This window comes from Eublepharis macularius, chromosome 5 (genome assembly GCF_028583425.1).
Source record: "Eublepharis macularius isolate TG4126 chromosome 5, MPM_Emac_v1.0, whole genome shotgun sequence".
Lineage (NCBI taxonomy): Eukaryota > Metazoa > Chordata > Lepidosauria > Squamata > Eublepharidae > Eublepharis > Eublepharis macularius.
Window position 1 is genome coordinate 139,910,305 of NC_072794.1, and position 27,797 is coordinate 139,938,101.

At 39.8% G+C, this 27,797-nt stretch overlaps 1 protein-coding gene across 2 annotated transcripts in view; it reads left to right on the forward strand.

Moving 5' to 3' along the window:
* DHX35 (DEAH-box helicase 35) overlaps positions 1-27,797 on the forward strand; it is a 52,246-nt gene that overhangs the window by 11,063 nt on the left and 13,386 nt on the right. For both annotated transcript variants that reach the window (XM_054981921.1, XM_054981922.1), the window contains exons 4-18: positions 1,014-1,091; positions 6,207-6,311; positions 7,838-7,899; positions 8,530-8,599; positions 9,287-9,346; positions 9,903-10,015; positions 11,685-11,781; positions 15,779-15,937; positions 16,814-17,024; positions 18,335-18,459; positions 19,243-19,297; positions 21,288-21,383; positions 22,610-22,704; positions 23,739-23,816; positions 25,391-25,520. In XM_054981921.1, coding sequence (XP_054837896.1) covers positions 1,014-1,091; positions 6,207-6,311; positions 7,838-7,899; positions 8,530-8,599; positions 9,287-9,346; positions 9,903-10,015; positions 11,685-11,781; positions 15,779-15,937; positions 16,814-17,024; positions 18,335-18,459; positions 19,243-19,297; positions 21,288-21,383; positions 22,610-22,704; positions 23,739-23,816; positions 25,391-25,520 — 1,534 coding nt within the window. The remainder of the gene's footprint in view (positions 1-1,013; positions 1,092-6,206; positions 6,312-7,837; positions 7,900-8,529; positions 8,600-9,286; positions 9,347-9,902; positions 10,016-11,684; positions 11,782-15,778; positions 15,938-16,813; positions 17,025-18,334; positions 18,460-19,242; positions 19,298-21,287; positions 21,384-22,609; positions 22,705-23,738; positions 23,817-25,390; positions 25,521-27,797) is intronic.

Consider the following 27,797-nt stretch of genomic DNA (forward strand, 5'->3'; position numbering starts at 1 on the left):
AGGAAGTAAGAAAATGATATGCCCCCTCAAGTTCTTGCTGATCCTCTGCTAGTTTAATATATTTCTTTACAGAAGACCATGGCCATGCTTTATCCAAGGTAGATCTTGCTTAAGTCTCATTGGTTTTAATTGGAGTTAGGCACATTTTAGCTCTCTTCTATGGAAATTCAGGGAGCTTAAAATACATGACTTTGGTTGGATCTTGTGCAATGAATGTGCAATAGTGGTCATAGTTTTGGAGTTGAAGCCAAAGATGCATGGCAGGGATGCAAACTCAGCACATAATCTCTCCCCTATCCCACTGATTTGATTTTTATTTAATATTAATGTTTGCCAATAGTTACCCTCATGATTGTCAGGGATTAGCACAGTGAGCATTAAACCATCAGCATTTTCTTATAATGGGAATTTTAAAAAAATTCTTCAAGGATCTCAGAGTTATATGCTTGGTCCCACCCCATTCCACCCCTTATAACAACCTTGTGAAGTAGGTTAGGATGAAAGACAGTCAGTGACTGACCCAGTTGAAAATCTGTTAAAATATTTTTTCAATTGAGCTATTTTAAAAACAAGATTTTAAAACTGTTAAATGTATATTGACATATTTCATTTGGCTACAGAAACAAATAGGAAAGCCAGTTTGGTGTAGTGGTTAAGAGCAGCGGAACTCTAATTTGGAGAACCAGGTTTGATTCCCCACTCCTCCACTTGAAGGCAGCTGGATGACCTTGGTTTGGTCACAGTTCTTCCAGAGCTCTCTTAGCCCCACCCACCTCACAGGGAGATCGTTGTGGGGATAATAATGATATACTTTGTAAACTACTCTGAGTGGGCGTTAAGTTGTCCAGAAGGGCGGTATATAAATCCGTTGTTGTTGTTATTACTTTCGTTTGGTTGTTTTGCTGTTACTAAGATGTAGAAAAAGGAAGGCATGGAAGTTGTTATAACACAGTCAGTCTAAGAATTTATTTTTAATGTTATTTTTCTCTCTCCCTCCCTCTGTTCTTTTGCAGTATTTAACAGAAGCTGGGTGGACTGCTGAAGGGAGAGTTGTGGGAATAACACAACCTCGACGAGTTGCCTGTGTTTCAGTGAGTGCCTCCAGTTCAGAATGTCTGGATTACTCTACAAATTACTGTTTTGGAAAATACAATGTTTCAGCTTTGGCACAAACCGGAGCATAGTTTCAGTAGTTTTTAGTCCCTCTAAGATCCATAAGGAGTCAAATCTGTCAGTCATTGGCTTGTAGGTTACACATTTGGACTAGACATTCCTATATTCTAGGATCTTAGTTCTAGTTTTCCTTTTGTTAACACAGAAATACTCTGTGTCTTGGGCCATATGTCATTCATGACAGTTTAGGGTCTCTTGCCATCTACTAATCTTCGATAACTTTATTAATGCTTACTGGTATTTCCTCCAGAATTATTTATTTACCACTTTTCTCCCTGAAGAGCTTACAACATTAATACAAAATACAATGAGAATACAATAGAAAAATAAATAAAGCAGAAAGTAACCAAGTAAAGCTTGGGCTGGTCTTGAACCCAGTGGGCCAGCTCATTTAGTATCACAGTGATACCATAGTGACCAACATTTGAGATTGGAACATACGTCAATGTAGAAAATTTAATTGTTTAGTTTGGAAGAAATATTTCATCTTGATCGTATGTTCGATGCTCTGCCAGTTTTCTTTACTAAGGAAGGGACTGAAATGCTAAAACATGGGAGTCAACTAGAAGCCCCATCTGCCACACTACACAGACTGTGATTAATTCTACTCATAAGTCTTCATTAATTATCCCTTGATTTTGGATTGGGACTGTTTGATACTGTGTAGACTGTGTTTCATTTACTTCAGTTATCTTTTGATACTGGACTGAATTTGTTGTATTTTTGTATTGATACAAACAATTTACACACCTCCATAATACTACTTTATATTTGGCCTTTATTTGGGAAGTGCTGTATATCACAGTGGTTCTTTTTTTTTTGTCATTCAGTACTACAGGGCATGAGCTTGTGGGTCAAGGGTTCTTTGGCTTATGCCCAGGTAGTTGCACCTCTGGCCTTGCCCAAGTTTGTAACAGGAGACAAAAAGAGCAGAACTGCTTACATGTTGCGGCTGGCAACAATAGTGTTCCTCCTACATTCCCTGTCCTGTGAAAATTTCGTGTTGGGTCATTCCTCTATATTCCATAGAATAAGTTTGCTAAGCCTGATAATAAATGAGAAATTTTTGGCGTATCTTAGGGCTTAGGTACTCCCAACGGGATTCTGAACAGTGCTTTATCACAATGCTTTATCACATATTTTTGGACTATCTCACTAATTTCGCAAATGTCTTTAATGTGTGGCTTGTATGGGTCTTTAGATCATGGCCACAGTTTCTCTTTCAATATCTTTTTTTCCTGACTTCAAAAGTTTGAGTTGATGAGAGCCAGTAATGTCTAGTGGTTAGAGTGTTGGACTAGGATCTAGGAGACCCAGGTTTGGATCCTTACTTCCATGGAAGATCGCTGGGTGGCCTTAGACCAGTCACACTGTCTCAGCCTAACCTAACTCACAGGGTTGTTGTAAAGATAGAATGAAGGCAAGGAGAATGATGTAAGCTGCTTTGGATCCCCAGAGTCTGCCAGAAGTCTCCAGCCAGCAGCCCAGTGACTCCCCATCACTCTCTTGTAGCCCCTGACATCTTTGAGGGTTATGCTCAGTGCCCCAGAACAGCCCTTCCTCCTTTTAGCATGGTGTATCCTGCATGATTGGTTGTGCACGTGGCTTATGCTTTTATAAGTCTATAACTAATTGAGCAGGCTGCTTATCTGTTGTTGCTAATAGAGAGAAGGCAGCTGGAAACAGCAGCATTGTAGACATAAAAACATGAAATGGGAAAGTCATAGCTTAGTAGCAGAATACATGCTTTGCATACAGAAGATTCCAGATTCAGTCTCCAGTTTAAGGAACAGGAGTAGCCAGGTTGGAAAATATCTCTGTCTGAGACACCTGCAGCTAGTCAGGATCAGTAACAGTGGACTAGATGGATCGCTGGTCTGGATTTGGCATAAGGCAATTTTATACAGTCATGAAAAGGAGGGGGATTTTGAACTAGTTTCTCTGTCTTCGGTGTCATCTGGGAATTTTTTGTGGCTTGATCAGACAATAAATAATCAAAATTATTTCTACCTAAAGGAAAAATAAAAATGAAAAATTGATCTCTGAGAGATGAGTAAAGAAGACAGTACAGAACATAACACACATATTCTGCAGTCTACAGATATTCAGATATTGATTTTTTTCAGGAGTCTGTGCAGTCTTTTTTTTATAGAGACATTACATGAAAATGGATGGTTGTGAAGTCCTTGCTCAAAGAATAAAATGTTGCATCATGACAAAGTACCTGAGCATGGCTAGGTAACAGACATACACCGTGTCTGTTCCAATAGCAATTTCTTCTCTATGTGTGAAGAGCTGTCAAGACACGGCTGACTTATGGTGGCCTCTCAAGGGATTTTCAAGGCAGGAGACAAACAGAGGTGGTTTGCCATTGTCTGTCTCTGCACAGCAACCCTGGACCTCCTTGGTGTTCTCCCATCCCAAGTTCTCACCAGGGCCAACCCTGTTTAGCTTCTAAGATCTGACCAGCTTGGGCCATCCAAGTCAGGAGCAATTTCTTCTACACTGTTTTAAAATACATTTCACGTATAATGTAAAGTTATCAACATTTACATCCATACTGCTTTAAAGGTTGGTTGCTTGTCCTACTTTGGAAGCACAGTCATCTGTGTTTTTTTTTAAAGACAACTTCCTTTGTCTTGCAGTAATTTTTTATGTTCGTAAACTTTTGCTTACTTTCTGAAGAATGCGCATTCCCTCAGTCCAGGATAGAGTATGCATAGTATAGTAACTTTGATATGAAGTGAATGACAATATGGCTGTTTCCCAAGACTATCCATCTGTTAACCCTCTCTCTCATCTGTGGTGATGATTGGATTGGTTACTGTATTACTATTTTGGAATGTGGATTTAGCAAGATTGTGATCCAGAGGCTTGAGAATGGTTGGAATGTGCATTCACCGATTGTCTGTGTAAGCCCCGAAAGAGAACTGCTTGAGCAAGGTTGCAGTATACAGTAAATTGCCGAAATGTATACGACTTCTAATCTAACAGAAGCAGCAGAGATTTGAGACTGTAGTTGAAATTCCAGCTGCTCTAAATGTTAACCTTAAAACCTTTGTCCTTGAAGTCTCAGCAACAGCAGAGATACTGCTTTCAGTGTTAATTTTTCACAGATAGCTAACATGGTTTGCAATATTTTAAAAAATGTAGGTTTATAAGTATGCATATTTTAGTATTTTTGGTATATTTATTATATTTTGCTTCCATTCATCTCAGCTTGATCATAGCCCTGTTTTAAAGAAGTGGGTGGCATGGCTAGTAGTAAATTCATATAGATGGGAATCAGTGCATGTAGTCCTGATTCCCTCCCCCCTCTATTTCTAACCATTTACCAGGCTACTGCTTGGGAGGAGATAGGATCATTGGTGAGTCTTTGAGGAGCCCTGATACACTTGCAAGCATACTAGGGGGAGTTACTACAGCATGAAGTTCTAAGAAAGCTATTCTGGCATAGCTGCTGATACCGTTTCAATATCTTGGGCTAATATCTGGTAAAGTAGCATCCAGCCAAAGTCAGATGGTTGCAAGGTAATAGATGCATTTATTGTAAGTAGCCTGCCTGCAGAATGAACTTATGCTGCAGTGAAATGCCCAAAAGTCTGACGCTTGACTTTCTGAATATTCCAAACTTCTGTTAAGCCAGCAGAATTCTTAAATAAAGAGTGACATTAAATTGGTGTCTCTGTATAAGCAGATAATTCTAGATGGGTGCTCATATTTGTCTGTACCAGCAGAATAAAACAGGAGCCCAGTGGCACCTTAAAAACGGACAAAATTTCTTCCAACATAAACTAGAGTTTGCTTCATCAGATGCATAGGAGTATAAATCTATTAGTCTAATTTATATATGCAACTGGTGGGGTGAGAAATGTTACACAGAGGCTTGTTTAAAAACAAGATCCAATCCAGGGAATGGATGTGAGATACTCCCATCTATTGCTAGGGAGCGGGGGTGGGGGGAGATATTACAAAGAGAAGCCGGTTTAAAACAAGGTCCAGTCCAGAGATTAACCAGTTTCCCCAGAATGGGTGTGAGACATTCTCAAATGTTGATAGATAGACAAAATGTAAACCTGGTGCAGGATCAAACAAGAAAAGCAGATACAATAGGAAGTTAAAGAGGCATAGCTAAAGTAATTAACATCTGTAATGGGTGGATATGCAAGATATTATCATCTATAGTAAGTTAGAAATCCCAGGTCCCTGTTAAGCTTGGATGTATGTGTACATTTTCTTGAGTGTGTTAATGAATTTGAATTTAGTAATTTCACATTGGATTCTTCCTTTGACGTTTCTGTGTAAGAAAACTATAATTTTAGATCAGCAATAGAATGCACTGAAAGATTAAAATGTTTCCCTACTGGTTTCTGAATACTGCAATTTTTAATGTTAGATTTGCAGTTGACTCTTGCCATTTGCAGACTTGTGTCCCACAATTTCACTTATTTGTGGCCTGATTGCATGGTACAGACTCCAGTGTGTTTTTATTCCCACCACACCATTGCCATAATAATTGCATCATTAAATTTTGCGAGAAATTTGATTGTTTGCTGCTGCTTCCCAATATTAGCAGATTTCGTCATTTGCAGTGATACTGGATCCCCTGTGAGTTACGAAGGTCTACTGTGTCCTTTTATTATTTATGTAGGGACTGACCTGTTTGTCCAATGCAGAGAGTAGAAAGGCAATGTTAACCCATGATGGCATTGGAGGAGTATTACATTGGAGGATGAGTAAGTGAATGACCCCAAGATGGCATCTCTGGACCTGAATAAGCAGAGTAATTACAGCTTGAGCTATTCCCCAAAAAGGCTGAACACCATCATATGAGGACTGAAAGATGCAATAATTATCCTTGTAAGAAACTAATTGCCCAGTGGGATTAGTTTAACTCAGTTCAGTGTTTGTAGACACATCAATTATACAGAATTTCCCCCCTTGTATCGACCACAATAGTTCAAGATTGCATTAAGTCTAATAAATTAGAAACATATTTGATTTTTACTGTACTTAACATTGTTTTCTTCTAGATTGCAGGCCGAGTAGCTGAGGAGAGGGGTGCCTTGCTTGGTCATGAAGTTGGATATTGCATACGATTTGATGATTGCACTGACCCACAGGCTACAAGAATTAAGGTAAGATGCTTGAAGAAAATGCCTTTAGCTCATAATGATAATGCCTTCAGTCAGTTTTTCAGGAGAAAAGATATAATACTACAAGTGCCTTCAAAACCACTGAAAATCCATGCTGATCTGTTGATGGCAGGAAGAATTTGGACTGGCACATCCTTTGACATTTTCCGGATATTATTTAATTGATAGAATGCAGCCTCAGATTTGATTTAGTGACCATAACGAATCTAGGAAGACAGAGAGATAACACAGGACAAGGAAAACAATACCTTAAGCATCTTTTTGAAAGTAGGGTGGGAGGACATGTTTTTTACCACCCTAACTACATGAACAAAATAGTGGTTAAAGTAGTTGAAGGGATACAGAACGTTGCTACTGTTTGCCATTCCATGGATTGCAAGTGGGATTCTCCATTGCTTCCTCTTGTCTGGTCAGGCTGAATTCATTGTGTCAGCCAGAACTATAAGCTTAGAGAGATAGTGCGGGTGGCCAGTGGAAAGTCAGCAAAAGGATATTCCCTGGTCTAAAGAGTCTAGCTAGGCAATAGTTGCTAGCAGTTTTCTACCAATTCCATGAATGTGAAGGCAATCCAAGTTTAGGACAGAGAGAGAACTAATTTCTAATAGGTTTGATTAAAATGGTGACTTCGCTGAGACATGACACACAAAATTAGGCCTAAATTAGGTATTGCTGGGGTGTAAGGACTGTGTCCACATGTTGCTTTCATGTCAACAGAAGGGATTTTTGTGCAGGACAGATAAAATGGTGCTGTGGCACCATCTTTCTTTCCTCGTCAAATGGAATCAAAGCCATCTGATCATGCTGCGTCAGGCAGCATATTAATATCACTGGTCTGTGTGGAGAAGCAAGCACATGGATTGAGACCCAGCCCCTCTATACATATAGACAGAAAGATGCCTTAGATCAGTGATTTGACTCAGTACATCAAGGTCAGTGTTTTGTTCTCTGACTTGCAGCAGCTCTGCAAGGTCTCCAGCCTAGGTCAGTCACATTACCTACTTCCTGCTCCTACTAACTGGAAATGGTGGGAATTGAATGCATGCAAAGCAGATACTCTGCTACTGAGCCATGGTACTTTTCCATCACCAGTTCTTTGTGAGAATTGTAAAGGAATACCTTCCTCCCTTTTATGTGTCATGAATCACTTTTGTTATGAATCATTAGAGAACTGCTGTAGCATAGTGGTTAAGTGACTGGGTGCAAATCCCAGTACTGCCCTGAGCTCAGTAATGGCCTTGATTAATAGAGAAACAGGACAAGCAACAGAACTACTCACTGTTTCTCCCCACCCCCTTGAAGAATACCAAGATAAAGCAGATTGCATTAGCATCTGTAACTTTGCCTCTTAAAATCGTAAAAGATATCTCTATTCCTCTCTTCTGTATGTAGCACCGTAGAAGGTGAAATCCAAGTGGAGATGCTTTGGTTAACAAACTGCAATAGAACCAATGCATTTGTGATATGTGGTACCCTCAGACTAAGTAGCAGGCTGTTATTTTTTACTTTAGTTCCTAACTGATGGAATGCTGGTGAGAGAAATGATGGCTGATCCATTATTAACAAGATACAGGTAAACATGCTGAAAATGGCTTTTGTGATGTGCATATTGGTGAAGTGAACCTGTCTTGTTTCTGTTTACCTCTGGTTTTGTTTTCCTTCCTTCTTTACCGTATATTGTTGAAACTATGCACATTTGGGGACAAAATGTTTTTGCTTCATACTCTGTAAAGTGGCCATTTTCAGTGATGACAGTATATTATGTATTATTTGTAATGAGGGTTTATCGGAATATAACTAGCACAGTTTTACAGTTTGACTGTGTTGCCCCAACCCAATGTATCTCAGAGTTTGTTTGACAATCCTTACACACACATGTGGATGCACTGAGTTTGTCTCCCTAGGTCTCCAATTCCTGTGAAAAGGACAGAGCTTAAATCCAAATAATCTTTGATTACCATTACTCATCTTCCCTGAATAAGCAACTTTTGTAGTGTTCAGTCAATGACTTTTGCAGCTCTGTTGAGATTGTAAGCTTGTGAGTCAGAAATCTGTGATGCTGAATAATTGTTTGCATGACACATTCTATATAGTTGACTGTTATACAATAGTTCATGACTGCTAATGTGCTGTTTGCAAGAGGCTTTAATTTCAGTATTAATTAACACCTCATATGGAACTTTATTCTTTTGCTTTGATTCAGTGTGATCATGTTGGATGAAGCTCATGAAAGAACTCTATATACAGACATTGCCATTGGCTTATTAAAAAAGGTCAGAACTCCCTAACTATACCTTCTCTATTTACTGTCATATAATCCATGCTTATATAATCAAATGCTCCTGTTGTGCTGCTGTGGTCCTGAAATCTGCTCACAACCTCTTTCCAGTTGTCAGTTATTGCAACTGATCTCTCAATATACCATTTTTCTTTCTGAGCTTTATGTGGCTACAGAGTAAAGTCCCCCTCCCCTCAACATGTGAGAGATGTCAGAAGTGGATGCTTATTGCCTTAAGACTTGCCGGTGCGGGCAGTGAGGAATAAGATTTTTGGCATAGGCACTATTTTGGTATGAATGGCGTTTGGAAAGGACAAAGTGCATCTTACTGGATCTGTAGATACTTCATGACTAAATGATCCTGACATCATTTAATAAAGCATTTAGTTAAGCTGTCCAAAGGCTTACTTAGTATTTTTAAGCACTTGTGGGGATTCTTTGAAGGATCACACACCTTTTTGTAGAAAGTTATCTTCACATATCTAAATGCTTTTTTGTGGGTTTTGATGCATGAAAAGAGTAAGTGGAACATTTTTCAGTGGAATTGAAAACAAAACATAGTTATGTAATTGCATTCTATGAATATAAGTCTAGTATCTCTTATGTATGTGATGCCATTTTTGACATGCAGCTGTGTTACAGCAATTTCTGATTTTTTTTTCTCCTCTTGTGTGTCTCACAGATTCAGAAAAAACGAGGGGATCTTCGTCTGATTGTAGCATCAGCTACGCTGGATGCAGAGGTACAGATTTCATTTCTTGCAGAAAATTGTTCTGTGGTAACTCTTGTCTTGTAATCAATCTTTCAGAATGCTGATCTGGGTAGCGTGAGCAACACAGTCAAGTGCAGAGGCAGTCAGCTTGGAATGTAACTTGGCCAGTCCAAACTTCACGAGAATGAATGAAAGTTGCTTAAAATCACAACTGTGCTTTTGTACAGCTGTTCATTCCTTTGGTCTCGAGCAGGAGTGTGTAGTGTACCATGACTGACTTTAAATACATTTCATTGTGTGGTACTCAACAACTCCTCCCTCTTCTGCAAGCTCCCCATCTTCACTGCAGCCTCTAACTCATATGGCTGTTTATCCAGAAGGGTTTTGTAACTCCAGGAAATCTTTTTCCTGGATTTCAGAAGTAGGCGGGGAGGGGGGAATGGAGAAAATCCCATCTGCTGATGATTGGCCGCGTCCAATCCATTAAATTTTAAAGACACCCTACTTCTATTTCTAGCATTCTGCAGATTTTACTTTATTTTCAGTATGTTCTTAAAGGTTTTTTTTAATGTTATCTTTATTATAGAAATTTAGGGATTTCTTTAACCAAAATGAGACCAGTGACCCAAGCAAAGATACCAGTATGATCCTTACTGTGGAAGGACGAACATTTCCGGTGGATGTCTTCTACATTCAGAGGTCTGTTCCTGTTTAATACTCGTAAGTGGTGATTTAAAAGAGCTTGCAACTTTGATACCCAGCTACTTAACAAAAGGCTGGGTGGAAGGGAGTATTAAATGGACCGTAGGTATTCTTTTAAACAATTGTCTTACATGGCTTTGGTACCAACACGTTGAGGATGTAAACCTAAATCTGTTTTTCAATTGAATGTGTCTTTCTCCTATTTTGTGAGCAACAGGCGCGGACTTCAGTGGAGGAGGGCTTCAGGAACCTTCCCCCGTCCCCTTCTGCACCGGCCAGCTGGAGCAGACTTCAGACGAGTGCTACGGGGACTCGGTGGAATCTTCATGCTTTTCCTCCCCTGGAATCTTAGTCCTTCCCTTCCTCCTCCACAGAAGGGATATGGGCAAACCTGGCAGCACCTTCGTGCCCTCTCTCCTCCACAGAAGGAGATGGACAGGTCCGATGGCGGAAGTGGGCTCGTTTTTTTACCCCGGCACACACAGTGCTTGCTTTTGCGCTTGTGCTGAGCAAGGAAATGTGGGTGTCATAGGTGGATAATCATATATTTGTGAATCTTTTCCATTGTTGTAACCTTGCTAGTTTGCTTCAGGCGTAACTGAGGGGTGGTGTTAAAATGTTTCACAAAAGTTAGTCTGTGCCAGTTAAAAACAACAAAACAATCCTGTAAAATCTTCAAGACTAGCATTTATTGTGGTATGTGCTTTCATAGGTTAGCACCAGGAGGTAATCTAGGAAGTTGGTAGGTATGTATATATGGGTACTGTAATGTAGTCATCTGTTTTCCATATCTTAGATACTGCTATGGGCTGCCTAAATATTAGGGATACAGTAGAAGTTCTGCTTTTTTTTTTACCTCCATGGTTTCTATTTGAATATAATATCCATAAATTAAAGTTGCTTTGCTAGATATATGTTCCTTAGGGAAAAGCCAAAACTTTGGTAGGAAAATAGGGACAGTGGGTTGAAACTAGTGGACCCCATATTGAAAGGTGGCTTCTGATTTGCTTGCATAGGACTGTTCTTAACCCATCCACAGTTATAATTTGATTTTTTCCCCCCTGCATCTGATTACTGTAACTTGAAACTGAATGTATGACCCTGATTCCTTTGAGGAGCATTGTGCTTGAGGGTGATGTGAAAGTTCTGCTACAGAGTTGCATCTCTGGCCTATTCACATATGCAAGGCATTGCTTGATGTTGCAGTCATTAAGTGATTAACCTTCTTGTCTGATTCAGATCGTAGTTAGACTTGTGCTTATATTAATAAGCTCTGTTTTGGGCCAAAGTTAATGCCAAATGGAAAACATTCATGTTAGAACCCTCCTACAAAATGTCCTTTCTAGGCTTTTTAAGTATTGAAGGCCCTTAGAATTGTTTACAGATCAAGCCTTGATTGTATGCTGAAGTAATCTGTTGATTACTATTATTGTAAAATAAATTGTTAAAATATAATTGTGTTTTAATATAAATAAGTGAAGTATTTCTGAATTCAGAAAGGACTTGAGTTGCAGATTTAATTTTGTGATCATGTATCATGGATGATATAAGAATGCAATTGATTTATAGTATCTTTGAAAGGTTAACCATTTTATTCTTGTTTTCTTTCTGGTGATAAACCATACTTCGCTGTACTTAAGGATCATGTGTGTGTTTTTTTCTACAGTCCTGTTCCAGATTATGTAAAGTCAACTGTGGAAACAGTCATGAAAATTCATCAGACAGAAGGCGATGGAGATATACTGGCATTTTTAACTGGCCAGGTAGATACAAAAGAAAAGTTTCTGTCCTGTTGAAATTGTTACATAGATGTGAAATATTATGCTCATTTTACTCCATGTTAGAACTCTGATTTGGTCTAGCTGAAAACACTATTCACATAATAAACAGACATGTATTTTAGAGCAAACCAAATACCATTTGGGGGCTTCAGGTCCTGTTTACAATCATGCTATAATGTAAGGAACTAGTGACTCTGACTTGTCTTGAACAGATATTTAACAGTACAGTCCTAAGCAAAGATAAGTCCTTCTGAATCCACTGATGTCCTTTCAGGTCTGGGATTGGGGGGAGCAGCATTTTTATTTGTTTATATATTAGATTTTTAGTCCACCATCCCCACCAGGCGGGCTCAGGGCAGAATACAACGTTTTCATTTACATACAATACCATTTAAACACTTAACATTATATAAATAAAACATTAAAACACATTATACAATAAAACATTATCCCTCTCTGGCGACTATAAAATGACGATAAAATGCTGTGCTTCAACCTGGCCTATGTATAGGGTGGTGAACAGATCTTTTATGTGGCCAGCGGGGCCCAGCCTAGCCTCCACTATATGCCCAGTGGAACATCTCTGTCTTACAGGCCCGATGGAAAGATAACAAATCCTGCCGGGCCCTGGTGTCATCAGACAGAGAGTTCCACCAGGTCGGTGCCAGGACCAAGAAGGCCCTGGCTCTGGTCGAGGCCAGGTGAACCTCCCTTGGGCCAGGGACCACCAAAGGTTGTTTATTTGTTGAACAAAGCATCCTCTGAGGTACATACAGAGAGGTAGTCCCATAGATATGCTGGGCCCAGTCTGCATAGGGCTTTATAGGTCAATACCAAAACCTTGAACCGGACCCGGTACTCCACTGGTAACCAATGCAGCTGGCAAAGTGTAGGTGTTACATGTTCCCCGGTCAGGACCCTTGCGATTAATCACGCAGCCGCATTTTGGATCAGCTGTAGCCTCTGGATCGGGCCCAGGGGAAGCCCAGTCTGGAGGTGACTGTTGTTTGGATCACTGCAGTTAGGTCATGGGTCGACAGGTAGGGGACAAGCTGCCAGGCCTGTCTTAGATAGAGAAGTGAAGACTGGGCAACCGCTGCAACCTGTGCCTCCATGGTCAGGGAGGCATCCAGGATCACCTCCGGGCTCCTAACTCTTGAAATCAGCACAAGCAGTGCCCCATCAAGAGCGGGGAGCCGGAGTCCCATGCCCATGGACCCCCGACCCACATGCAGGACCTCCGTCATTGTGGGATTTAATTTCAACCGACTCTGCTTCAACCACCTAGTCGTAGCTTCGAAGGCACGCTCCAAGACATCCAGGGCCGAGTCAGGCCATCCGTCCATCATCAGATATAGTTGGATGTCATCAGCATTTTGATGACACCCAAGCCCGAAACTCCGCACCAGCTGGGCGAGGGGGCACATATAGATGTTAAACAATAGTGGGGACAGTATTTCCCATGTTGCAGTAGTTCCACTCCTATCTGGAGGGTAGGTTTCAGAAGTTGTGCTGGGGGACTGCTGCTCAGTCCCTTGGTGTCTGGTGTCCCTCAAGGTTCTATCTTGTCCCCTATGCTCTTCAACGGCTACATGAAACTGTAGTCTAGGGGGTTCTCTTGGACTCAGGCCTACTGCTGGATAAGCAGGTGGCAGCTGAGGGCAAGAGTGCCTTTTACCAGCTTTGTTTACCCAGTGGTGGTCTTCCTTGGGCAGAAAAGATCTGGCCACTGTGGTGCATGACCTGGTTACATGTAGATTAAATGACTTCAGTATGTGAGGCTGCCTTTGAAAAATGTTCAGAAACTTGAGTTGATGCAGAATGCTGCAGCCATGGTGGTGACTGAAATGGATTGTAGGGACCATATCACTCCAGTCTTGGTCCTTCTACAGTGGCTCCCAGTTTGTTTTTGTTCAAGGTGCTGGTTCTGATCTTTAAAGCCCTATATGGTTTGGAACCAGTCTGCTTGAATGACAGCTTACTCCCTTAGAAACCTACCAAACCACTGTGATAATCTCTGAAGGCCATGCTTCACGAGCCTCTCATTCTGAGATTAGGCATGTGGCAACCTGGTAGAGGTCCTTCTCAGTCATGGCATCAAAACTCTGGAGCTCTCTCCCCAAGGAGGTTTGTCTGTCCCCTTCTGTTGCCATCTTCCATCAGCAAGTGAAGACATTTTTGTTCCGCTTACTATTCCCTTAATGATAGGCCTCCACCCCCGATGTTTTAATTGTTGTTTTTATTATTCTGTATTTATTTTAGCTGTAGTTTTAATTGTTTTCATGATGTGTTTTTGTTGGTTTTAGTGGTTTTTAAAGTGTGGTTTTATTATGGTTGTAGTGGGTTTTCCGGGCTGTATTGCCGTGGTCTTGGCATTGTAGTTCCTGACGTTTCGCCAGCAGCTGTGGCTGGCATCTTCAGAGGTGTAGCACCAAAAGACAGAGATCTCCCAGTGTCACAGTGTCTCCCTGTGACACTGGGAGATCTCTGTCTTTTGGTGCTACACCTCTGAAGATGCCAGCCACAGCTGCTGGCGAAACGTCAGGAACTACAATGCCAAGACCACGGCAATACAGCCCGGAAAACCCACAACAACCATCGTTCTCCGGCCGTGAAAGCCTTCGACAATACATGTGGTTTTATTATGTATTTTTTAGTTTGTTAATCCACCTTGGTACCTTGTACGAGGGCAAAAAGGTGAGGTATACTTTCTGTAAAATAAAATAAATTGAAGTCAGTGGACTTAGATATAACTCTGCTTTGGATTGCACTGGAAACTACTGATGAGTCATCAGTGAACATTTTCCAATTTCTAGCATGGTTGTGTTGTGACAGCAGCTTACAATAGCTTGATCAACTGATTATGGTTCAGATGTGACTTCTAGTTAACAGTTCTAACATGAAAATCCACTATTCATCTTTTATGCTTCTCTTGGATATAATCTTTTCTGTTCAATCCATTTTGCTTTGCTTCCTGCCCTTGCATTTCAATTTTAATTGATTAGAGCAGCAGCTTTCTTTAAATAAAATGTTTAATTTTTTTTTTAAAAAAGAGGGAATGAGGAGACCTGAACCAACTTTATTCCTGGTTCTCTACTTACCATACGGACTCAATGTAATCCACCCTGGGCCTGCTTTGCAGGGAGGGCAGAATAAAAGTCTAAAGTAAATAAATAATAAATAAATATGCACTTTTCTGGCATCTCACATTCCTCTTTCTGCAGTACAGAAGGGCACAATTCTAGTACAGGATACAGTATAGATTGTGGTGTTTAAAGTGCATCGCAGTTTGCCTGATGTTCAGATTTACACCACTACAAAAATGCCTTTAGAAGCGATACTGTCATTATGGGGGAGAGAGAGATGTAATTAGGTGCATCCTAATTAATTGAAATGCTTGTGGGAATTCCAGAATGTTTAGACAAATCAGAATCTGAATTGTAAATATGGTGCCCCTTTTGCAGCTATGGGTATGAAGAAAACGTAATTAACCTATGCAATAGGAAGGCAGTGACATGCTTCGCACGGTATAAAGGAACAATAACATTAAGTGTGTATGACTCTTACTTCCTCGTTCTGTTGTAATATAAAAAAGATGGTCTGGAACTACACCATAAAGCTCCATTGAGCTTTGTGGAGCCCCTGGGACTCATGGCTCTTGTAGCAGGGCAAGTCATACTCCAGTTTTTCCCATTTCGATAACTGTTGGGAAAGAAAATCTGGTGTCAGAGTGACTGGTGCTTCCTCTTTCACTATTTGTCTGTTTATGGTGGAACAAATCTCTAAATCAGGGTTTTGATACTGATTGTTACACAATTTTATTATGAAGAATCAAGCAGTAGTATTTTCAATTTGGTGGAAATGTAACCCTGAATATTGGGAAAGTTTGTTCCTCCTCCTCTTCTGCCTCAGATCTTGTTTTAAGTATCTTTTTTTTTAAAAAGCTCAATTTGTCTGTCTTATCCTGACTCCTTTCTAGGAGGAAGTAGAAACGGCGGTTTCTATGCTGATAGAACAGGCTCGGATCCTTGCTCGCACAGGGATAAAGAAACACCTCCGTGTGCTCCCCATGTATGCTGGGTTGCCTGCTTCTGAGCAGATGAAGGTGTTTGAGAGAGTGTCTCACAATGTCAGAAAGGTAATACTGTTGTCGTAAAAGTAAATGAAGATGGTGTCGTGCTTATTATATGATGGCAATGGTCACTGTTAGAGGTCTTGTTTTTGTGATAACGTTGTGGTAGGGTCGCCACATCTTCCCATGTTTTCTTGCAGCCTATAGTTTAAAGGTTATTTGCAAATCTTTGCTATGGCAACACTGTAAAGGCCCATGGGAAGAGTTCTGTTCGTGTGTTAGAGCTGATGACTTCTCTCCCTAACAATATCTTGATATGCTGTTTGCCAAATGCACATGATTTTATTTTTATATTGTATAGAGGTAGAGGTATCACACCTCAGTCATACTGTTCCAGTTCATGAGTGCTAATTTCCTTCCTACAAATATTGATTGCCAATCATCCCTTAACTCCTGCCTATCAACACACCTCCACAAAGTTGTCATGACTTTTTTGTTTTTGTTTCTTCCCTTTTGGTGAACAGCAGCGTGGCAGTCCATCCCCTCATCAAGGCTATTTTTTCCTCCAGTCCATTATGTGTGTGGACTGTATTGTGCAGTATTGCCTCTGAAAAGAGCTAACAGAGCTATCTCTTTAATTCAATTTGCACAAACTTTGACTAATCTTAAACAACATACTGTGTCTTGCTGTCACCCCAGACTCCTTCTTTCTGTCACCACAGCCTTGATGGCCAGTGTTATTGCTGTTTCCCTAATCAACCCTGGAAAATTTTTCCAGCTTAATTTTATTCCAGTTTTGTAAAAAAAAATCTGAACTGTATTGTTTTATCTTTTTTTAACTTGTACAACTATTGCCGCATATTTCTGTTCTTATTTGCTCCATGTCCGTAGTCAACACACATAATGTATTACAGGTAAACTTCTTTTCTCTGATCCTTTTAGGTAATTGTAGCCACCAATATTGCAGAAACGTCCATCACAATTAATGGCATTTCATTTGTGATTGACTGTGGCTTTGTGAAGCTCCGTGCCTATAATCCAAAAACAGCCATTGAATGCCTTGTGGTTGTCCCTGTATCAAAGGCATCTGCCAACCAAAGAGCAGGGCGTGCGGGCCGGAACCGCTCTGGGAAATGCTACAGACTTTACACAGGTAGAGTTTGCTAAGTGATGCAGTATCTGTTTTTCTCTGTTTTTTAAAATGCTTATAAGTCTTGTCACTGTATTGGATGCACTTAAGATTTATGATCCATAATATTCAGTCATTTACAACTGTTGTTTGACTTGGAAGAGCATCCATGCTGTCTAAGTTGCTAGAGAATTGCCTTTGCAAAGTTGGCAGGTGGGGGAGTTGTATGCAAAGAGAGAAGAAATTTGTAGGTTTTTAAGTTATTCATTTACATTGCATGTTAGTGATTTTACTGTTGTCACTCTTGCTTATGCCATACTCTATTTAGGCAGTGTATCATTCAGGTCTGATAACCTGCATAGCTCATACAGCAGGATTTGAGACCAGTGGCACCTTAAGAGACCAACAATATTTTCAGGGTATAAGCTTTTGAGGCTCAAAGCTCCCTTCACATATCTGAAGAAGGGAGCTTTTTCTCTTGTATCTGAAGAACGGAGCTTTGGCTCTCGAAAACCTTGTTGGTCTCTATGGTGCCACTGGACTCATATCCTGCTAGTCTAGGGCTGTGACAAATATTCTTTTGTATGTAGCTTTGAGCTGAAAATAAATATTTTGAGGGGTGTTTTGCGAACATAGAAATATTTCCCGAAAAAACTATTAGTTGTGCTCTTAACTTGTTTTTTAATCCTGTTCACTAACATTGTATTCCTTATTGTGCTATTGCTTGAGTGCCATCTTTTTGTTTTGTTCTTCTGATAATTCCTTCTGTATTCCTTGATTAATCTCATGAGCTAACTCAGCTAATTATCTGCTTATCAAGTTACATAATTGGTATGCAGGGTTCATTTGATGTCAGCAAAGACAAACAAAGCCCATTGGCAGTGAGACTCCTGCTTCCTCGGCCATTTACAGAAGTGATTCTGGCCTTTGGAAGTTTGCCTGCAGATCAAGATATCCTGATGTTACATGGTCAGCCAAATCTGCCTATATGTTCTTTGGCTTAGATCCAAAGATCACTGGAGTAGTAGCGTTTTGCATAGCAGAGTTTTGCCTCTCACCTTTCTGACTGTACCGGTAATGTCCCCTAAGGTACACTTTTGGGCACTGGTGAAAATGTTTCTCAAATACTGTGAGTGGTGAGTCCCATTGCAATACAAAAAGCACATTTAGCAACATTTGGTAGAAGAATTGGATTAAGGGGACGCAGTAGTGTATGCCTCAGCATTTTTAAACCATTAGAATTAGTTTGTTTTAGCCTGAGTTATGAAATTTTAAATTAGAAGTTTAAATTAATTGTTCAGTGTTAAAACCTGAGAGCTGTGACCTTTCCACAGAGGAAGATTTTGAGAAGTTGCCACACTCTACAATTCCTGAGATGCAGCGCAGTAACCTGGCACCAGTCATCTTGCAGCTTAAGGCTCTAGGAATTGATAATGTGCTTAGATTCCCCTTCCTCTCAGTAAGTACTAGATACTTTAATATTTTATAATGTATGGTTAGCTGGTTTGTAGTGTGGGCCACATTCTTACCAAGGTCAGGTTTCCTTTCATTTGTGTTCACATGGACCATATCCATACCGTTGTGTTATGTACCAGATGCAGTAATAAATATATGGGTAGCGTTCATATTCACTGTCAGTTTTGTAGACCTTTGGACACTCATTTGAGATAGAATAGTAATGCTAAATGCTTGTAGATTGAAGAGATTGAAAGAAAACTGGTTAAGATAATAAGGGAGTAAGACAGGTTTTGTGCAGTCAGCATGTTTTCTGAAAACTGCTGGTAGGTGCCAAAGAGAACATCAGAGGCCAATAGTTTGTTGGCAAGTAACTACTTCTGACACACAGGAAACAGTTGGCTGGACCTTACACCAAGCTGTATAGCCTGTCTTTCAGATTCTGCCATATGATCACCTTGCCTTATAACAACGAGATTCTGAATAGTAGAAAGGAAAGGGGCGGATGTTATGAAACACATTTCACACAACTGCATGAAATGGGGGGGGGCGCTATAACAAGTGGTGACTCATCACCACTGGGCGAGGGTAGTCAGTGGTAGATGCAGCCAGAGCCTATTAATTCTGGTTTTGTCCCAGTCCTCTTCTTACAAAGATGCTAAACTCATTTAAAATGCTGCATTTTTAAAAAGGCTATATGGAAATATTCATGAATGAAATGAAATGAAATTCCTCTCGCGTGTCTCTACTGTAGCCTGTGCTAATTGTTACAATGTCTTCTTCCCAGCCTCCACCTGCTCAATCAATGGTGCAAGCGTTGGAGCTACTCTATGCATTAGGAGGTGAGGTTCTTTCTTTGTAACTATAGTAAAGATGCAAGATAAAATCAAATTAGTCCTCTTTCCAAAGCAAGTTTCTGAAATATTTGTGTAGGTAAGATGCTAATTGGTGATATTGCCACACATAATTAGAAGAGTAGACTTCATACCATTATCAGGCTAGACACTGTTTCTTAAAGCCTCAGAACTATATGAATAAAACATTTTTCTTCTTTGTCAGAAAAGATGATCAGTAGATTGGATCTCATGTATCTTTTCTGCTAATGGCAGCATTTTCCTCTGGTGCAAGGAACTTCTGTTGATGCTCGAGGAAGAGCCTGTTGCATCCAGGGAAGGCACCTTGCACTGTGGGAAAGTACTGCCATGAGCAGAACAGAGCGACAAGATCCACCCATCACTGACTGTTCTGCACATGGGTCAAATACCTGTATAACCTTCATCCCAAGCCTTAGACATGCTGAATGTAAGGAAGGGATTTCTTTGCATGCAGTTCCTGTTAAAATGTTCCTTAAGTGTTCCTTGGACGCTTTAGGTATTTGTCACATTGGGGAAAAGTGCATCATATGCTCTGATCTAGTAAAAGTGTAGCAATAATTTTTTTTGGTTAGTATGTCATTAAGGCTAACAATAAAATACTAGGCCTTTGGAGATATTGCATTGCAAATATAAAGTAGTAGTATGGTGGATTTAATCTGAAGACTGCTGTATTGCATGTCATGATGTAGTCGTTAGAGTGTTGGCTAAGATTTGGGAGATCCAGGTTCAAATCTCCACCCTAGCATGGAACCTTGGGCCAGTCACACAGTCTTAGCCTAACCTACTTCACTGGGTTTGTGAGGGTAAAATGGAGGAGAAGAGGGCAGTGTAAACTGCTATGTGTCTGCATTGGGGAGAAAAATGAAATAAATACATGGGGTTTTTTTGTTTCTGTGACAGCAAATTGCAATTTATTTATACATGCTTACTCTTGAGAGAAGAATGTTTTTGACAAGCACTGGATGGATTTTTATGGTTTCTTCTCAGGAACAGACATGTTACTAAATTCTCTCCAGAATAAACTTCAATAGGTAAAGCAGTCCTTAAAAGTGAAGAATCTTCACCACATTCCTCTGGTACCCTTTTTCTGTATTGTACAAAGAATATTGGTTGTATAGATATTAACTATACTTAGGTTATATAAAAACAATTGAAAAAAACTTGATTTGGTGTGCATATGATACCAGGTATCAGAGAGCTAGTGAGGTGAGCTCCCCACTCTCATTGGCTGCTGTTACCTGCTTTGGCTAAGATCTTTTTCTGTTCCTTATACAACCAAGAACTATCCGGGGCTGCTGTCAGATCTGTTTTCAATGCACACATGAAGTATAGTGTATGAAACATTGCACATGTGTGAAACTTTGTGCAATAAAAAAATTGTGTTCTGTGTGTGCATTTCTACGTTTCTTGTGAAGCATACCTTCGGCTCAAAAATACCTGCAACTCAAAAATTATCTTCATTATCTTGTGGATGCAGAAATGGCCTACAGTGGTGACAGTGTTTCACATAAGTGACAACTTGTATACAAGGCTCATGAAATCACTCCCTCCCCCAAATCAGCCTTGCCATGTTGCAAAATGGTTAGCTGGGATTCTGATTATCTGGTGGGAGGCTCACCATTTTTCTTTACCTTGCAGGCACAAGAAGTGCTAGCCCAGACAATAAATGGGTACCCAGAGTAAATTTTAACTAGAATCTTCTGTAGAGTGGTATATGCTGCATTGTAAGCCTCTGTGGAGAGAATCATGTTCAGATTTTCTTGCTGTTTTACAAAAATTCAAAGAAGGAATGTCCAAACTTTAGTGTGCTTTTGTGTACTGTTGCTTGGTGAACTAATGTTGTTTTTGCAGGCCCTGCCCCCAACACCTGAATAAATCAATTAGCTTCAAAACATCTTATAGCAGGCACTGAGTCATCAATATTTATGTTCTGTATTGCTGTTTCTTTTTCCTGCAGGGCTTGATAAATATTGTCGTCTCACAGAACCTCTTGGAATCAGGATAGCAGAATTTCCTCTGAATCCAATGTTTGCAAAGATGCTACTGGAATCGGGTAAAGTCAAGGGCACGTTGCTGTCACTTGTGTTGCATATTTTTAACCCTTGTCTATTGGAAGTAGAATTCTCTCACCTTTTCATCACTGAAAGGCAATGTTTTCTATAGTATTCCTTTATGTATATAGACACTTGGTAGGAATACTTCTATTTTCTTTCTGCAGGTCCTTACCAGAGCAATTCAAAACCCAGGTCACAAAGTATGCCAGACATAACAGTGTAGATTATGACAAAGCCTGGAATTGCTTGGTCTTCCATTTCTCTCCTTTTACAATCTTTATGGTCAACAAGAAAGATCTCTGACTTACACTACTTGTTATCCAAGACTGAGATTTAAATTTTAGAATTTCCATGAAAGCTCTGGTTTTTTTTAAACCTTTCAAAGGGGATATTAACTATACTTAGGGACCTTTAAAGAGCCAGGTAAGTGGGTTGGAGGGGACGGGAGGCTAAGTGGGAGGGTGGGGGGTTCTGGGAGAAAACCCAGCCCCCCGAATCACTTTGGAATGCCCTGGATTTATGGAGCATTCCTAAGCGATTCAAATACCCGAATCCAAAGCGGCTTCAGGTAAACCTGAAGCAAGAAATTCATATATTTTCGGGGTTCACACCCCTACTGAAAGCAGAACTGTTATGGTAGAGGAAGGCTGAACAGTTCACAGAGGTCAAGTCTTAGTTTTCGACAGAAAATTCAGAACGCATGCTAAATAATACATAGTCTGCAGAATAATACAGAACTACTGCTTCTGTTCCATCCTGTGCTTTATTGTCAATGAGTCCTTATCTGTAAAATAGCTGCTTGGAATGAACGTTCCCAAATAGCATTTCACAATTGAGTGCAAAGGAGAGGCTACATAATGGTGCGATGCAACATGAGATGGTACTACAGGTGAGAAAGTGTGTGTGTATATATATATATATATATATATATATATATATATATATATATATACTTTCTCACCTGTAGTACCATCTCATGTTGCATCGCACCATTATGTTTAGCAGTCAGGAAAATAACCGTGTTTTCTTTGAACAAGCTCATCAATATTATTGCCGTCTCTGTTTCAGCAAGTTTTGTAGGTATTGTTCATATGCTTTGTAGCAGAACAATATTTTCATCAGCTGTGATTGCTGTTTTAACCGGGAAAGTATAAAGAGCGAATTATTTTTTTCATTGCATTAGTACATTAACAATATATATATTTTTTAAATATATATTTTGCAGGGAATTTTGGTTGCTCCCAGGAGATCCTGAGTATTGCAGCCATGATGCAGATCCAGAATATCTTTACAATTCCTCCAAATCAGAAGTCTCAAGCTGTAAGTGTAGTTTTATACCTCTTGTCAGTCTCTTTTATATTCTGCAGCCTCTTTTACATGGAGAGTGAAACAGTGAATTTCTGCTTAGTAATGAAAAGTGTGAAGTGCTTTAGTCATGTAATTTGTGGTGGAAGATAAAATAATATGTTTGCTTCATGGAGTGAGAGCTAAATGAGCTTAAAATACTTGCTTTTAGGGTGTGGGAAAAAAGGAAGTATTTAGATCAACTTTTCTGAGAGTTGATTGGAAAAAGCCTGTGTTTAGTAACTGAAGAGATTGCTCCTTTACAAAATGTCAGACAAAATGAATCGTGGCCAATGGTGAAAGTTTTATTGCAATGCAGTGGGTAGCTTATTTGCACAGTGGTTCAGTGGCAGTAGCTGAGCTTGGGAATCTTTGGTTAGTATGTTTGACTTATTCAGGATACATTGGATTTTAAACACTCTATGTAGTTATAAACATTGGATGAAGTGGGAAATGTTTTGCATAGCACAGAGCAATAATCATAATGTTCCTAGATGAACTGGTAACTAATAAATGTGGAGAGCAATAGGTGGTTGGCCTGAGAATGGCAAAGATAAAAAAGATTCACAGATATTTTGTGTTATTAGTGGAACCAGGGCTTTTTTTCAGCAGGAACACGGTGGAACGGAGTTCCGGCACCTCTTGAAAATGGTCACATGGCCAGTGGCCCTGCCCCCTGATCTCCAGACAGAGGGGAGTTTAGATTGCCCTCCGAGCGACGTGGAGGGCAATTTAAACTCCCCTCTGTCTGGAGATCAGGGGGTGGGGTCACCGTCCATGTGATCATTTTCGACAAGGGCGATTTAAACTTTTAAAAACTCCCCCTTGTTCCAGCTGACCCAAAGTGACATCATTGTGTGATTCTGAGTTCCATCACTGAGTTCCATCACCTCTTTTCCCAGAAAAAAAGCCCTGAGTGGAACTGTTACCAAGAGAAAATGATCTGTGGTTCGTATAAGACGGGAATGTTTATCCGTTCCTCTTTTAAAAAGGGGTTTCTCCTTTTCCAGGTCAGAGAACATAGAAAGTTTGCGGTGGAAGAGGGTGATCACCTCACAATGCTTAATGTCTATGAAGCCTTTATAAAAGTAAGCTAAAGCCGATAAGGAGTCATAGTAGTGGGCTTGTGCAGGGAGAGAAACAATTCCTCCCCGCACTGGCTCCGCTTGCTCCCCAGTTGGCCACTTTTTTCTCTCCCAGCCTTGCTTGATTTTCCTGTCTGTCTGCCGCCTTCTGCCACTCAGCTCTTCTTCCCCCCTCCTATTTGGCCCCCTCCTCACGTCAGTTCCAGTTTCCTCCCTTTTCTGGCTGCTGCTCTGCCTCACCCTAGTCCACCCCCACCTTTCCCCTACCTTTGCTGCAGCTGTCTCTGCTTTTCCTCTGGCTGGCTCTGATTCCTGCTTTTCCCCACATCCTCTCTCCCCATCTTACAACATGGGCCTCAGTGAAGTTCTGAATTGCCAGGGCGATCCAAAATGGCAGCCAAGATTTCACAACTCATTCTTGCATGATCTCAGTTCACTTTTGGCAATGTAAAATATAGACTGAGATCTCATGGTGTAGTCTCACACAATCTTGAGTTTTTTATTTAACCTCCATTTTCCCACTAACCTGAAAGTTTCTGTAGGTTTACAGAAACACTGACTTTGTTCGCCACTCTGAGTCAGACACTGATCTGTCTAGAAGAGTAGTATATAAGCACTGTTGTTGTTGTTGTTGTTGTTGTTGTTGTTGTTACGGGGGGGAGGGTCATCTGTGGCTATTAGGTAAATTATGGAATACAGTCTGTTTTCAATTCTGACTTCAGTTGATGTTAATTTTTACATGTTTGGAAGTATGAAAGATCCTGTCTAACAGGATTGGATGTGAAGTTTGAGCCATCAAAGCCAATTCTAACTCTGGGGACAAGGAGTTGTGTGGGGTACTGAAGCCGCACCTGAAACATTGAAAGCCGTGCTCAACCCGTCTGAAATTTCCTCTATGGCTAAACATTTTGAAGCTTACCACTCTGCCATAAAGGCTAGAAACTTTGTGGTTATGTTATATATATATATTTTTAAAATGAATGCTGAGATTCTCAGGACGAGGCTTTCTGCCTGATTTTTCACGCACATCAATTTGATCATCTCATTCCTCAGTACCATTCCTTGAACTGCTGAGCTGTGTGTCATGCAGAGCGTGAATATGTTCTCCTTATCATTAAATGTTTCCATTATCTCCTTCCTCCCTCCCTCACCATCTTGATTTTTTTTTTTGCTTTCTGCTTCCCCCTCATCATGTCCTGCCAGTCTTGAAAGCCGTTTCCATTTCACAGTCATTCTTTTACAATTGGAATGTCCTTCCAGTTCCCTGATACCTGCTTTGTTCCATCCATTTCAAGGTTCCCGGAGCATTTAAAGGCTCACCCCTTTCCCTAATTCCCCTAAACAGCTTACTTCCCTTTGCCCAGGCTTTTTCTTGTGTGTTACATTTTGAGCAGGGACTGTTCTTTTATTGTTTTAAGCTTTGCACTTCATAATTTGTAGACACACACGTTTCAGTTTCTGTAGTAATAACAGCAGCCTCAATCAAAGTTTAGGGAAACAAAACCAGAAAATAAAGTGAATGTAGACTTTTCTGATTTTTAAAGTGTTAATTCATTTTAGCTTTTCATTCTTTGCAGCACAACAAGAGTTCTCAGTGGTGTCAGGATCACTTCCTGAATTACAAAGGTCTCGTCAGAGCCACAACTGTGAGGGAACAGCTGAAAAAACTTCTTGTCAAGTTCAAAGTACCAAAAAAGTCTAGTGAAGGTAGGAATAATGGGAGCAAGTTCTTGATCTTTTCTCACCTAGTTATTATTCCTTGTTAAATATCAAGTACAGAATTTCCATCTGTGCTTTTTCTTCACAATTGGTCTTTTTGCACCCATTCTTTAAAAATTGTTTCAGCAAAGTCTAGGGTATTTATAGTGCCAATATAAAGTATGATAGGAGTTTTCTGTGTCAGTATGATTATAATTCTTCATAATTATAATCCCTCATATAGTTTTCTCAAATTCTCAGGCTAGAGTTAAAAATTAGTACCTTGGCTATTTATCCAGGGATCCTGGAGACCTGCAGTGTACTTTGTTTGGCTTAGGTCCCTTTATTGTTTGCAGCTTTTCCCTTTCCTAGAAGTCGCTTCCTGTCTGATTAGTTCCAGAGGAGTTAGCCGTGTTAGTCTGTAGTAGCAAAATCAAAAAGAGTCCAGTAGCACCTTTAAGTCTAACCAATTTTATTGTAGCATAAGCTTTTGAGAATCACAGTTCTCTGATTAGTGAATACCTCACAGCAGAGAGACAATCCAAATGGTGTCTTGGCCTCAGAAACATGCCAAACCTGACAATCAGTTGTATACCATGAACAAGAAGGTGCCTATTGAAGCAATATAATCAGAATTATTCCACAGCATGATTTAAATCTTGTAAATTTCTTTGTTCTGAATGTCAAAAGCTTAGAGGAGGTAATCTTGCTTGCTGCTACATTTCTGTTCAACATACAAGTTTCTGCTGCAGTGTCACAAAGAAGGAATGGCCTCTCAATCCCTTCTCATAGGTCAAAATTTAATGTTCTGTTCAGAATAATACATAGTTCCTTTTTATGAGTCTCATACAAAGGCAGTTCAAAGGGAGAATCCAACATAAAATCAATGAATCGAAATTCATTAACAAATTAAAAATAATACATCCCCCTCAGTTTAGTAGAGGTCTGGAATATCCAACACCTTACAGATATTAACTACTTCAGTTATATACCTCTATAATTTCCTCTTGTATGTGCTTATCTCACTTCATTCTGCACAGGGTATTAAGTTTTGTCTATCTACCTACAGTTGGGAGTGTCACACACCCATTCTGAACAAACAAGATTAGATCTTGTTTTGAACCTGCTTCTCTTGTAGCTTTCCCTCCGTGCACACCTTTCAGTTTGTATAAATGGGCCTGATGGCTTTACATTTCAGGTTATGCTGAAATAAATTTTGCCTTTTAAATGTTTTCTTTATTTAAACTATAAACTATACACCATAACATAATAAACAATAACCATAGAGAATAAGAAAACACACACAATTCTAAATGACACACTAACAATACATATATCTATATAATTAAAAGGAAAAGGGAAAAGAAAACAACAACAACAAAAACCTAGATTACACTACAGGTTGAGTTCCGATTTTCTCCGCAACAAGTATATATCATTTCTAGAGACACACATTCTAGGTTAGTCACAAAACCCCTCTTTTTTCCTATAGTTGATGGTTCTTAATCCATAAATGCAGATGTCATAAAATCCTTGTTACCCAGGTCATGCAAGAAGTCTATTAACAGTTTCCATTCAGTCAAGAAGTTAACGTCCTTTCTCTAATCAATGCAGTAAGTTTTGCCATTGACGCAAACTCCAAAACTTTTGTCAACCACTGTAGGCAATGTTGTAGTTTTCCACTTTTGTGCATAAAGTACTCTTGCTGCTGTAATAAAGTATAAAAACAGTGTTCTAAAGCTTTTTTCCAACTGGCTGTCCGTTATTCCCAGCAGAAAAGTCTCTGGTTTCAGCTGAAGTTTAATCTTCAAAATCTTCTGAATTGATGATTGTATCTGCAGCCAAAAACTTTTTGCTTTCTTACATGTCCACCATATATGAAAAAATGTCTCTTCTTGTTTGGCACATTTCTAACATACATTTGACGCCCCCTTATACATTCTAGCGAATTTTTCAGGAGTCATATACCAACGATACATCCTTTTGTAAAAATTTTCTTTAATACTGGAGCTTAATGTAAATTTCAGCCCTCTTGTCCACATATTTTCCCATTGCTCCATTAATATATCGTGTCCACAATTTTTCGCCCATTTAATCATACATTCTTTTACTTGCTCTTCTTCTGTCTGAAACCTCAACAAAAGTTTATACATTTTAGAAATAGCACGTTCATCTGTACAAAGGGCTATTTCAAATTCAGTTTTAGATTTCTCAAAGTCATAATGACTCTTGTCTAAATTGGATCTCTCCAGAATTTGCATATATGGAAACCACTGACAGGCGTGC